The sequence below is a fragment of the Erpetoichthys calabaricus genome, chromosome 9 (assembly GCF_900747795.2).
Source record: "Erpetoichthys calabaricus chromosome 9, fErpCal1.3, whole genome shotgun sequence".
Taxonomy (NCBI): Eukaryota; Metazoa; Chordata; class Cladistia; order Polypteriformes; family Polypteridae; genus Erpetoichthys; species Erpetoichthys calabaricus.
Genome location: NC_041402.2, coordinates 184,769,210 through 184,783,551, shown reverse-complemented (window position 1 = coordinate 184,783,551; position 14,342 = coordinate 184,769,210). Strand labels below are relative to the sequence as shown.

General features: G+C 47.2%; 1 protein-coding gene across 1 annotated transcript in view; it reads right to left on the bottom strand.

Moving 5' to 3' along the window:
- The window catches only part of LOC114656958 (protein FAM102A-like), a 146,797-nt gene extending 133,262 nt beyond the window's left edge, over nucleotides 1-13,535 (bottom strand). The window contains exons 1-2 of the mRNA XM_028808614.2: nucleotides 13,190-13,535; nucleotides 4,391-4,803 (exon numbers count right to left, since the gene is read on the bottom strand). Of these exons, the coding sequence (XP_028664447.1) occupies nucleotides 4,391-4,536 (146 nt within the window). The 5' untranslated portion in view covers nucleotides 4,537-4,803; nucleotides 13,190-13,535. The remainder of the gene's footprint in view (nucleotides 1-4,390; nucleotides 4,804-13,189) is intronic.
- Nucleotides 13,536-14,342: the final 807 nt, after the last annotated feature.

Genomic DNA, 14,342 nt, shown 5'->3' with positions numbered 1-14,342 from the left:
AAAAAGGTTACTGGACAGTAAAGGGCAGTCTAAGCGGGAGGATCTGGCCACCTGAAAAGGGGAAGCCGAACAAGCTGGGGCCCCACGAAGGAGCGTTAGCCGGTGGCGCTCTAGGGGCTAGTTCGCCCCACTGAAAGTTCGAGTGAGAGGGGTAAGCAGGGCAGGTGTCCTCCTGAAGGATCTGAGGAGCGACTGCGGGAGCGCGAAAGATGAAGAGCGGAGAGCCGACCTCGGACGGTCTGGCAGTGACGTCCGTAAGGAGGCCAAGACGGAGGTTGGCTGAAGGAGCTCGTGGCTGTGGGGTCTCCTCCGACTGAGGGAGCAATGGGTGAGCTGGGGAGAAAGAGAGACGGAGGTGGGCCAGAGAGTAAAGAGAGAGAGAGACTGCACTTTAACCTCGTATTTTAAAGGATTTATTTATTTGATTTTATCCCCCTGGACACTTGTTTTATGATGGAGTTAATTATTGAAGAAACTGTGGCACTGCACTTTTGTTTGGACATTTTGTTGTTTTAATAAAAGCACTTTTTGGATATATCCCCTGGTTTCATGTGAGCTTTGTCCTCGTATGTCAGCTCATCTCGGTGACATTACCGACAGTGTTGGGTTCAGGGCTCTGGACAGACCATGGGAGCATGGAGAGAATCTGCATCATCACAGTGGTGCTGTAAAATTGCAACGTCATTCATTCTCAGACATGCATTCCTACTGTTGGCTAGGACTGGTACAAAGGTGCTTCAGAAACACTTCATGTTCTTCCCCTGAGGTCAGACAAGTTCTTATCCTGGAGTGACTTTCAGCGCAATTCTGAGTTGCTTGATAATTGAAGGGCCAGATGGACAACTTCAGCTCCAACTGTACGACTGAGACCTTGCCGAAAGAATGAAGAACTGCCAGATTCCATTGAGCATAACAGCCAGATGACACCTCCAGCCACGCCCCTCTTCTAGTGGGTGTGGCTTGAGTGACCATGTACTGTAACTGACTGAGTGGAAACACTTCTGACAGGAGTTGCGTGGGCTTTGGGAGATTAGCAGGGTCCACAACATGGTGTCTTGAGTGTTTAGAGGTACCAAGAAGCAATGGCAGGGATTTTGTAGGGGTGGGTTCAGAATTAAAAGTTTTGCAAGTCAACAACAGCACGGTACCACCAAAACACTGCAGTGTGCTGGGCCAGGCACATGACATCAAGAGAATGCCCAGCGACTCAACAAGAAAATGATTAAGATGACAGGCTCAGGTATGCAACGCATTCTGACCTGCTGGAGGTAGCAGTGGAGCAAAACTGATGGCCACCATGAACAACACTGAACACACCAGCATGGAGGATTTTCAGCCAAAAGACTACAGCAGAAGTGTGTCAAGAAACACTACTGGTCTCCCTCACACTTATTTATAGTGCCTTGCTGAGACACTGAAGGACACTCTTAAGGACCAAGTGAGAGTTTTTCTTCTTTTTGTAATTCTTTATGTCTCTTTGAAGGGGCCTGTGGATGTTGTTTTTGTCAAACTGCAAACTATCCCTGGTGGCAAAGTTCAGTGTATTTGAAACAGTGCGCCAGTGCACTGCAGTGGCAGCAGCAATGGCATTTTGAAACCACCGTCATCTGTCAAGGGAGCTTACAGCTATCCGTCCTGAAGCAGTGAGGCTGGGGCGGAGGTACATCACATCTTTTGAGGACAGCCACAGACGCAGCCACCGTCTGACACACCTACACTTCAGAGACAGCCTGATAATTAATTGGCGACAGAAAGCAGCAGCAACACAAAACACACACGCACACCTCAAAGGCTCGCCCGTCTTGTGTCCCACGGCGGACGTCTACTGCTGCTTATTCTTTACAGTGGCACTGAGTGTAGGACTAAAGACATCCTATCTTCCATTAAGCTGACTTTTTAAACAAGTCACACTAAACCTAGAAGTTTATCTCCTTTATCTTCACATTATATAAGAAACCATCTACTTGCCAGTGTCAGATTTTTTTTCTTTCAGCTGCCAACACTACACTCTGATCCACAAGTCCCACGCTCTGATGGGCAAGACATAATGAGGAAGGGCTTGGCCATTTAAAGTGTTAACTCATAACAGACAGACAGAGATGGCCACTTTGAGGTCCTTGATGGCCCCTTCTTCTTCTTCTTCTTCTTCCGGCTGCTAACGTTAGGGTTGTGGCCATAGCGGATCATCTCTTCCATATCTTCTTGTCCTCGTCATCTTGTTCTGTCACACCCATCACCTGCATGTCCTCTCTCACCACATCCATAAACCTTCTCTTAAGCCTTCCTCTTCTCCTCTTCCCTGTCAGCTATGTCCTTAGTACCCTTCTCCCAATATACCCAGCATCTCTCCTCTGCACATGTCCAGGCCAACGCCATCTCGCCTCTCTGACTTTGTCTCCCAACCGTCCCACCTGAGCTGACCCTCTAATGTCTTCATTTCTAATTCTGTCCATCCTCGTCACACCCAATGCAAATCTTAGCATCTTTAACTCTGCCACCTCCAGCTCTGTGTCCTGCTTTCTGGTCAGTGCCACCCTCTCCAGCTCATATAACATATCTGCTCTCACTACTGTCCTGTAGACCTTCCCTTTCACCCTTGCTGATACCCGTCTGTCACAAATCACTCCTGACTCTTCTCCACCCTGCCTGCACTCTCTTCTTCACTTCTCTTCCATAATCCCCATTACTCTGTACTGTTGATCCCAAGTATTTAAACTCATCCACCTTCGCCAACTCTACTCCCGTCATCCTCACCATTCCACTGACCTCCCTCTCATTCACACGTTTTCGTTGAGTTATATGTTTTCAATCTGTTTGGCTTTGACATTAACACGCAAATACTTTTTAAACTTACACTTTTAATGTAAAACTTCAGTAAAAACAATATTTTGAATTACCTTTTCGTCAAGATCGCATTGAATTTTGATTCCGTGTTTGCAGTTACATCGTGACAACACAACATATAACTGCCCGTGAGTGAATATTGTTTCTTTCTCTCTAATAAATAAACCAACTTTTTCAAATGTTTGTCCCTGTGATTTGTTAATTGTCATAGCAAAGCTATTCTAACAGGAAACTGTAAACGTTTTCATATGAATGGCATATCAGGATCTCCTTTGGTGTCTCATGTTATCCCCTGAAGATGTACTACATTACCTTTCTGGTCGCCTGTTAAAATTTGACAAGTCAGAATTGTTCGATCAATTTTGAATACAACTAATCTTGTCCTATTGCATAGCCCATCACTCAGACATAAATTACGCAGTAACATTACGATACGTCCTTCTTTCAACAGTAATTCGGCCGGTGGAAGACCAGACGGTGTTAACGGTTGTAGATATTCTACATGATATTGTAAGTTGATGTTTTCATCTTCTGCACCATCACCACCAACTGTTTCAGCAGAGTCTATTGATACACATTTAACCAATTTACCATGTAACCAATCAACCTTTCTGGCGTTAATTTGTTTGACTTCATCGTTTCTCGGTGCTAGGATTGCCCGTGTACTCATTTCTTCTGTCATTAACCGTCCTTCTTTCAACAGACCGTACGGTGTTAACAGTTGTAGATATTCTTCGTGATATTGTAAGTTGATGTTTTTATCTTCCACACCATCACCACTGTTTCAGTCTATTGATACGCATTTAATTAATTTGCCGTGTAACCGATCGACAATTTTCGTGTTAATTCGTTTGACTTCATCGTTTCTCGGTGCTAGTATTGCCCGTGTACTCATTTCTTCTGTTGATAACCCTTCAGGATGAAATTCTTCAATAACATTTGGATATAATAAGTCTTCTTTTATTGGGAACTTAAAGTGAGGAAAACGTAAAAATTTACAAGAACTGAGAGCGCAGGAACTGTGTCTGACAAAAGCATTCACACGAATGAGAGGTGAGAGGACTGTGTGTGTGGGCCGTGAACCGGAAATGGTGGAGAGGAGGGCAGGACTTGAAAAAATCTCTTGGCAATAGTCTCGTCTCGTCTCAAGATTTTCTTTTATAATAGAGAGACAATTTAACATAGGTGAACTATGGCAGGGATTTTGGGGCCATTTTGGTCAGGTCTATATAATGAAGGAGACGACAGGGTCAGCCTACCGCAACAGAACACCCTCATACGGGAACAGCACGGCAAACACACGTCCAAGAAACAATTCCAAAGCCTCCATACTTGTTGAAGAGTCAGCAGCGACGACAAAAGCAACATCCATTTATAGTCGACACCTCGGCCCGGCAGTTTGGACAACACAACGAGCCAAGACACTTTTTCCATCTCGAGAAGCACAAAACAGGCCAGACAACACTTGAGACGCAACGAGAGGTCAGCAGGATTCATTGGCACCATCTTTGCAAAACAAAACAATTAAAAAAAGCCGAGGGCTCACCTTGAAGATAAAATTGTAAAATCACCACCGTCCAGCAGTCGCATTTTACAGAAGAGGACTCCATTGACGAAGGGGACAGCCGTTAACTCCTCCAGAGTGAAGCTGATCTGAAACTTGAACTTCTTTTTCTTGGATAAAAACGCCATTGACCAAGCAGTTCCTTGGGATTAAAAGCAACGGTTTGCGCAAAAAGTGCTGGCTGATTGAAGGTTGAAAGAAAAGAAAAAACAAAAAGATACGACTCAAATAATAAAACAAAAAAAAAAAAAACTAAATTAAAAAAAAAAAATGTTTAAAACATGAAGAAGTGTCAAGTTCAGGGCAGGGTAGTTAACCAGGAGCCTGGAAAGTTTTGCTGCTTGTGCTTCGATTCAACATCGCTGACAGTTCGGCAGAGACGTCCGGGTGGAAATCTACAGAAAAACCAAAGGGAGAGGAAAACGCGTTAGACGATAAAGTTCATCACTTACAAACAAAATGACTTCGAGACGGTCAAAGAGAAGAGTAACCGTCTCCAGAATCAATAAGCAGGAGAGCTGCCTGGCGTCTGGACAGCATGGAGGAGGATGAATGCCAGGCTGGGTTTGACCTCGACTTGCCAATTCACGCCCGCTGGATGGTTCACTCTCTCTCTTGCCTACTGATGCCAGTCTGACGTAGTCCGCAGAACTTCAGTGTAACAAGAAGAGGGCTCCACCGAACTCCAAACCCCAGAACCAATAAATACACAACACCGTCACGGGTTCAAATAATGGATTTTTTGCTTTAATCCACCAAGCACTTTGTAAGATTATTGGCTGTGCTTCGCTGTACAAACGATGAAACTCGACCCTCTCCTTCTGCCTCCTGGCACGCTGAGGTAAGGCAGTGGGCTCCTTTAATACTGGGCCCAGAACATCTACTCATGACTGGGGGGGGGGGGGGTTAAGTATTCCCCAAAAGCATCCCTCTTGTGGCACCCGGGGACCCCAACAGGGTTACACTTCTAGACTCCAGTTCCCATGAACCTCTGCAGGTGTGTAAGCTGGGATGCCTCCAACTGCCCACTGCCACCCAACTTTTGGGGGTGATAGACACTGCTCCCAGCCTCCGGCTTCTGCCTGTCCATCCCCTGGTACCTTCCATTTTGTCCCGAGGTCATGCCGTCGCCCAGCCAGGATGCCCATCTGTCCTCCAATGGCACACACATTCCCACGTAACAGAAGAGTGAAACTTCAGTGCCACTGCGTTCCTTCAGCTGCCACCATCTGAAAGCCGACGCTGTGACCCCCTTACACGAGGCACTTTAACTTAAGGGTAGATTTTGCACTCCTGAGTGCCCGTTTTGTTTGCCACCCTAACCCTAACTTGTCACTATCATTAAAAGGTGGCACCCCAACACTTCATAAAGTCAGCCTGCACTCCTTCCAGACGTCAATACTCTTTTTCCCCTTTCCCTGTTCTCGGTTGCTTTTTGATCCGTGTACCTACTAATCACTCTTATACTAAACCCTGCTTTGGATGTCGATTTGGATAAAGGTGTCTGCTAAGTAAATAATAACACTGCCATGGTGCTTTACAGACTCGAGCCACAAGTGTTTTCAAACTTCTACAAATGGAAGCCCTGCTCACAAAGCCCTTAAGTGAGTCAGTAGTGCCATTCACACCAATATTTCTTATATAGCGCCTTTGCACAATAAGCATTTTACTAATCGACTACAGAAAAGCTCTTTCCATTATTTCTAGACGTGGCTGCCAGTGAAGCCCCCCTTTGTAGTGTGCACCCGTGTGTCTCCCATAAGTTAACCTAAGCGCGCACACACACACACACACACACACACACACACGTGTGCGCGCGTACGCATCGTCACAAATCGCTCTGCCTCCTTGCAGTCCACCCAGAAGGCGACTGAAACCTGCGCTTCTCCCGTTGCCATGGTGTCCGCCTTGAAGCGTGCAACGGAAAGCGGTGACGGCTCGGCGAAAAGGAGAAGAAAACAAACACCATTTTAAAAAAAAAATGCAGAAGACGATTGTGTATCACAGCATAAATCGGAATGGCGAGGGGATTTATAGCACAAACGGGGCTGCAGAGACCCCGACTGGAACCTGAAATCACCCTCAACAACCCACAACCCATCTGCGGCCCTCCAAATGACAACCTGGAAGCAGCACAGCCTTCATCATGCAGAAGGTCGGGACATGAAGCAAAAACAAAATCACCAGCTGGTCCTAAACTCTGGTCCAGACTGCGGCAGCCACACTATGTCTACCTCTAAGGGCAGCCTCCACTGACGGTCAAACGCCAACAGCAGGCCCAGTGGTTAAGAGACTGTCCTGTGAACAGCCGGCGATTGACCGAGTGACCCTGAGCCTGTCACTTAGACACTTGTCAATACATACTTGAAATGAGCTGCACTGCATTTTGGTACTGGGGGGTACAGTACAGTACAGTGCCAACATTTCAGGATTTTTCATTACTGGACATCTCAGATTTCCTCTCAATCCACCCCAACTTCTCTCTACACTCACCACTGCAGTCAAGGAATGACGTCCACCCGTAGACTTCACGAAATGAAACAACACACTTTGACTCAATCGGAACTTGGCAGGTATCGAGGGCAGCGGTGCGTAGGGTGGGCGCGATGGGGTGGCTACAGTAAGACAGGCTTGGGTTTTGGAGGTATCCATTATTTGCTTGAGAACCATTTTAGTAACCCAAAGCCGATACTATCAGCACTAATCCAACACAACTTTCACCCGGGGTCGGTCTCGGCCCACCGGCTGGGAAATGCTGCAATGTCAAGTATAAACGTACGGTGGTGTCCCAGAGTGTTAATGAAACACAGACATTTTGTAAAGTTCCTACCCCGAGGCCTCACCCAGAAGAGACAGGACCAAGTTAACTTCCTCACTTTGGCGGACATCTTTATCCAAAGCGACTTACATCCTTTATGATACAATTGGCTCCATTTTTCTTTTGCTTTTCTAATTGGAGCACAAGCAGGTCAGGTGACAGTAACGGAATTTGAACCCACTGCTTCTGGGTTTGAAGCCCAAAGCCTTAACCACCACACCACACCACACCACACAGTAGTCATACAATGCAGGTTTTAGATTCAGAATTGTTCTGTATGTAAATAAATTGTATTAGGATCGGAAAAAACGCTCGTCATGGTGGGGTGCCCCTCGAGAGACTCCTAGAGAGAATGCCAACCTCTCAAGGCTCCACATCCACCAACCAGCCTGCAAATTCAACTTCACGCCTCGGGAATGGGCACAAGGAAGGACAAACCCCGGCCGGCATGCCCAGTTCATTTCACGGTGGCCCGTTTAGGAGTTACAGGTCACGTCAGCTTGATGCACACCTTCGGAACCAAATGGACCAAAGATGTCAGAAAGCGGCCAGGCAAGGATGTGAAGCTGCGAGGCGACGGCAATGGTGGCAGGGGCAGCAGCACTTGGCGGGCCAGATGTAGCTATCATGTCATGCCTGGGGTGTCGGACTCCTCGTCTTCTTAAACCTGCAGGGTTTCTCTAAATGAAAGTTTTTATAATGATAAATGTTTGTAGCGGTCGTGTAAATCTGTCCACGCGGACAGACACAATAACTCCAACACCACAATGGATGGCGGCTGTAAAAGTGGGGTGTCAGGGACCTCTGGAAATGTGCTAATTCGCAGGGTTTAGCTAACAGAAAGCCGAGCACAGGAGTCACGGTCCGATGACTGGCGATATGAGACTGTTAAATAAATATAAAGTACTGGGATTCAACGTAAAAAACAAACAAAACAAACAAACATGCGGTAGATAAACCAAAATGGCGGAAAGAAAAGTCTGTCATGAACAGGCAACCACTTCCAGTTGAGGGTGTCACTTTATTAAACTTTCTTACAGCGGCCATCAGATATTTTATAACAAACTCCAGAGATCCCACTTGGCAAAAGGGTCACGCAGAACACTGGAACAGCTTTTTTCTTTTTCTGTGATGCCAGTCTGTGCCACCACCACCACCACCTGATCAGGGCACCATGCAGTCCCTACTTACTCTTATTCTATGTTAATTAGTGTTGTCGTATTTTAATTCTTACTTTGTCCTTTCTTCTTTTTCTTTATCATGTGAAGCACTGAGCTACTGTACATCATCTGTATGAAAATGTGTGACAGAAATAAATGTTGTTGTTGTACTTTGATGGATTTAAGGCCAGATGACCACCATCATCATCTTCATCATCTAATTCTTCCACGTTAAGCCTGAAAACCATGAGGACTGATTGAGATCATTGATGTTAGGTAGAATGCCCAGTGGGGGCTGCTGGGTGGTCTCGTGGCCTCAGAACCCCTGCACGTCTGACATTGTGGTCAGCAGCACAGGAGCGCCACAGGGGACTGTACTTTCTCCGGTCCTGTTCAGCCTATATACATCGGACTTCCAATACAACTCGGAGTCCTGCCATGTGCAAAAGTTCACTGACGACACTGCTATCGTGGGCTGCATCAGGAGTGGGCAGGAGGAGGAATATAGGAACCTAATCAAGGACTTTGTTAAATGGTGCGACTCAAACCACCTACACCTGAACACCAGCAAAACCAAAGAGCTGGTGGTGGATTTTAGGAGGCTCAGACCCCTCATGGACCCCGTGATCATCAAAGGTGACTGTGTGCAGAGGGTGCAGACCTATAAATACCTGGGAGTGCAGCTGGACGATAAACTGGACTGGACTGCCAATACTGATGCGCTGTGCAAGAAAGGACAGAGCCGACTATACTTCCTTAGAAGGCTGGCGTCCTTCAACATCTGCAATAAGATGCTGCAGATGTTCTATCAGACAGTTGTGGCGAGTGCCCTCTTCTACGCAGTGGTGTGCTGGGGAGGCAGCATTAAGAAGAAAGACGCCTCACGCCTGGACAAACTGGTGAGGAAGGCAGGCTCTATTGTAGGCATGGAGCTGGACAGTTTGACATCTGTGGCAGAGCAACGGGCGCTGAGCAGACTCCTGTCAATCATGGAGAATCCACTGCATCCACTAAACAGGATCATCTCCAGACAGAGGAGCAGCTTCAGCGACAGACTGCTGTCACCGTCCTGCTCCACTGACAGACTGAGGAGATCGTTCCTCCACCAAACTATGCGACTCTTTAATTCCATCCAGGGGGGGGTAAACGTTAACATTTAACATTATACATAGTTATTGTCTGTTTTTTCACCTGCATTATCATCATTCTTTAATTTAATATTGTTTTTTGTATCAGTATGCTGCTGCTGAAGAATGTGAATTTCCCATTGGGATTAATAAAGTATCTATCTATCTATCTAATCTATTTGGGTTTTTTTTTTTCTCCAGCCCTTTGGAGTTTTTTGTGTCCCCCATGGCCATCAGACCTTGCATTATTCTTTCTTAATTAGTGCTGCCTAGTTTTATTTTAATATATTTTGTCTTTTTTCTTCCTTCATCTTGTAAATGTACTTTGAGTTACATCGTATAGTATGAAAACGTGAAATAAATGTTGCTGTTAGAACTGGAAAAGTACTGGGGGGGGGGGGGGGTGTTTCAGGATTTTTCGTTACCGGACGTCTCAGATTTCCTCTCAATCCACCCCAACTTCTCTCTACACTCGCCACTGCAGTCAAGGAATGACGTCCACCCGTAGACTTCACGAAATGAAACAACACACTTTGACACAATCTGAACTTGGCGGGTATCGAGGGCAGTGGTGCGTAGGGTGGGCGCGATGGGGTGGCTAGAGTAAGACAGGCTTGGGTTTTGGAGGTATCCATTATTTGCTTGAGAACCATTTTAGTAACCCAAAGCCGATACTATCAGCACTAATCCAACACAACTTTCACCCGGGGTCGGTCTCGGCCCACCGGCTGGGAAATGCTGCAATGTCAAGTATAAACATACGGTGGTGTCCCAGAGTGTTAATGAAACACAGACATGTTGTAAAGTTCCTACCCCGAGGCCTCACCCAGAAGAGACAGGCCCAAGTTAACTTCCTCACTTTAGCGGACACCTTTATCCAAAGCGACTTACATCCTTTATGATACAATTGACTCCATTTTTCTTTTGCTTTTCTAATTGGAGCACAGGCAGGTCAAGTGACAGTAACAGAATTTGAACCCACAGCTTCTGGGTTTGAAGCCCAAAGCCTTAACCACCACACCACACAGCAGTAATACAATGCAGGTTTTAGATTTAGAATTGTTCTATATTTAAATAAATTGTGCCCCCCCCCCCCCCCATGGTTAATGCCACAGCCTTACAGACTCGGGAGTCCAACTGCAGCCTGGTTGGGGTCTGTGCAGTTTCTGCAGGTTCTCTCCATGTCTGTACCTTCTTATTCTGCAGGTTCAAATCCCAGGAAACCATATTGTCAGGTGTGATAGAAAGTAATAAATTAATAAAATGTGTATAGCGCTTTTCTAGCTGCTTAAAGTACTTTACAAAGACAACCGGGAGCCACTTCAGCCATCACCGACCAGGATGACAGGAATTGAAGCCGTTCTTGCGCCAGTGCGCTCAGCACACGTTAGCTATTAGTCTGGTGAAGGGGTGAGAGAGACAGTTAGGGGGCCAGAATGGGCAATTTAACCAGGGCACTATTTTTGAAGGATGCCCGAAAGATCTTTTATGGCCACAGAGAGTCAGGCCCTCACTTTAACATCTTGACCAAAGGATGGCATCCCTGTCACTGCATTGGGGTCCACATTCAACCACAGGTTAAGCACCCCCAAGCTTTTCCTAGATGCTTTCCCACCCAACTATCGACCGGGCCCAAACATGCTCAGCTTGAGGGGGGGTGACCTGTTCTGAAATGCGGGTGGGACGGTAAATGAGGCCTGCACTGACTGCTAGGACAGGTCCCCTGCCACCTCAAAATGCGTGCTGAGGACAGATGGGTATTTTCTAAAACCTACCCCTTCCAATGAGAAGTGAGCACCAAGACTCCATGGTCAGCTAGGGACTATGAAACAGAACTGAAGTCTTTTGTATCAAACGATGTACCACCATGCATGTGCCCATTATCCAAACACACATATCCCGAGGAGGCTTACTGGGGAAGCTGGAGCCTATGCCAGCAGCCCTCCCACCGTCCAAAGACACGCAGGTTAGTGAAGTGGAGTGTAGTTATTAAGGGTTCGGACTTCAAACCCTGAGGCCGTGGGTTCAAATCCCCCCCACTGACACTGTGTGACCACCAGCAAGTCACTTCACCAGTTTGTGTTCCACCTGGAAAACACAAAATAAATGAAACCAACGGTACCTCAAGTGTCGTAAGACACCATCTGGATAAAGACGTCACCCAAATAAACATAATTGGCAATGCTGAATTCTCCCCCAAGTGTGTGCGTTTCCATTTGAGCATGCTCACCCATACATTCATTAGAAATGAAAACCCCGGATGCCACTTCAAACGGGCATTGCCATCACAAGTCTTCCTTTACCTTAAAGTAGGTTAAACTGCCAAGAATGGAACCAACGCACATCATCAAAATCTGATGCATTTTTGTTAAATGCCATTCCACTCTAAAGCTCTGCATGGCATCGGCCCACCAAAAACACTGCAGGATATCCAGAAGGGCGGCCGCTCCCTTTAACTCCAAGGCATCTCAGGGGTGTTGCCGTCCACCTTGAACTTCCAGGACCAATTTCTCAAGACGTGGCACTCGCAGTTAAAACCCACTGCACCTTCACACATCTCTGGATCCTGTTGAACCCTGGGGGCCCAGCAAATAATTGCCAACCACACCCACCCAAACTCGTAAAGTGTCACATGTCAATCTGGCAGCACATCATTTTTGTCACTCATGCCCACCCATCCGTTTTCTGTGCCATGTTTTCCCCTCAAACAACTGCGGCGCAGGAGACGAGTTCACAGAATATCATTCAACGAGCCACTGAAAGATATTTGCTTCAGCATACTTCAAGGTCTTTTGCTTGTGTGAAAGGCACTATAAAAATAGTCATAAATCACTAACTATAAAAAGAAAAAACACTTATAATGCACTGTAAAAACAAAAAATAGGCAAAACACACTGACTCAGATATAGGAGGTGTGGAACTGTATGAAAATCTAATGTCACTAAATAAACAAGCGGCAGAGGGGTTAACTACGATGACTGCCAGCTCCCGTGCCCCTGGTTCAAATGTTATCCTGTATGGGGGTGACTGGCACTCTGCCTTTGCCTGGTTCCTGCCTTACATTAAATGTTACCTGGATTGGCACCAACTCTTTCTCCAACTCCTAACTGGGTAAGTAGGTTACACACCGGATGGATGGATGAGGAGCGGACCCCGCAATGTCACAGAACAGCGTCACTTGCGATTTACTAAAATTCCTAATCAAACAAACTATGCAATAGGGAAAAAAATACACGGCAATTGCAAAATGAAGAACAGGTGAGATTCGTAAACCCAAGGAGACAAAATCGGCTAGCGTACTGAACCAGAAGAAATGCAAAAGAAAGACACGGCTCAGAGCGCGACCGTCTCGCTCAAATGCCGAAGACAGGACAGGCTAGCCAGCGGTAAATCAGACTGCGCTTCGCCGCGGCGGACTCTGGATAGCAGTCGGTGGGTCGGTTGGTTCCCCAGCCCTGTCTGTTATCCCCCCGCTTTGTCTATCGATGTCAGCCGTAGCTCGGATGATCAAGGAAGGCGCACGTCAACAAACCCCAAGCCGCGGATGAGACGAAGAGGCGGCAGCGACTCCTACACGAACCTCTCGGCGGACTTCGTCCCACCAGAACGCCGTTTTCAGGCTCCCCGCGTGCCGCGCAGCGTTCTCTCTCTCTCTCTCTCTCCCCGGAGTACAAACCTGCAGTGCTCGCCCGTAACGCCGCTCATCAAGCTCCGCTGAAGGAGAGCCGTTCCTCTCGCTGACTCCAAATCCAGGTTCAATGTCCTGCACACCCCCCGACCGGGAAGGAAGGCGAGCTGGCGTGCTTGGAGAGCGGGCTGACTGGAAAGAAAAGCCGCAAACAGCCCCAGAGGAGACACAGTATAAGTGAAGAGCGACAGAAGCGAAAGCGTGTAATACAATCCACACGGGACTCTGGCGAAGACTCTGAAGCGAAAAAGAAAAACGAAGGAGGGGGCGAAAAAAATAATAAAAAAAATCCCGCAGTGTTCTGAGCAAAATTCACCCTCTAGTGCCCGCACTTGAGCAACGCTGAAGAGCATAAATCAGTCCAGTTGTCTCCTCGCCCCTCCCCCTCCCTTGTACGAGCACCGCCTCCGTCTGTCTTCTCGCGCCTGCGCGCTTGACGTTCTTCGAGTTGCTTGGAAAATCGAGTATCTTGTGCGCGCGCGTGGCACGGAGACGCTGGACACAGATGTGCGCAGGCGCTGGCATTTCATTCGCGCAGGTGGCAGAGGTGTCACATGGCATTAATTCCCAATACAAGGAAAAGGGCCGCCTACTCCAACTCCAGCATCAGTTACTGAGACTGGACACCATTCGTATAACGGCACTCACCTGGCCAGTGATCCACACACCCGTTTATGTGCAAGGTAAGGGTTGTATTAAGGCGATAGACAGCGTGAGCTCCCCACTGTATGTATGGCTTTAAAGCTGAAGCACTAAACCGATGAAAATGTTACACCATGCCGATCGACTGTCTTCTCACAGAGTTGGTGTAACAGTTGGCGTCAGTTACTCAGATTGTGGAATTCAGGTGGCATAGAAGGTGACGTACGGCGGGGCTGTAACAAAGGGTACAAGTGACCCTACCGGTGACAGCTACCTCATGGCAGCAAAGGTGAGTCTAATGCACACCGGGGCTTTGAAAGAGCACGATGGCATGCCGTTTAAAGTAGATAATGTACCGCGGTCTTTTATTTATAAGGATCGAGAGGTCACAGTCATATGCTGCTGGGGGTACAGCGGATTCAGAAAGGCTTCAGCTTCAGACCCCTACCACCACCACCACTTTCTGCACATTTCATTGTGTTGTAGATTTAATTTGAAA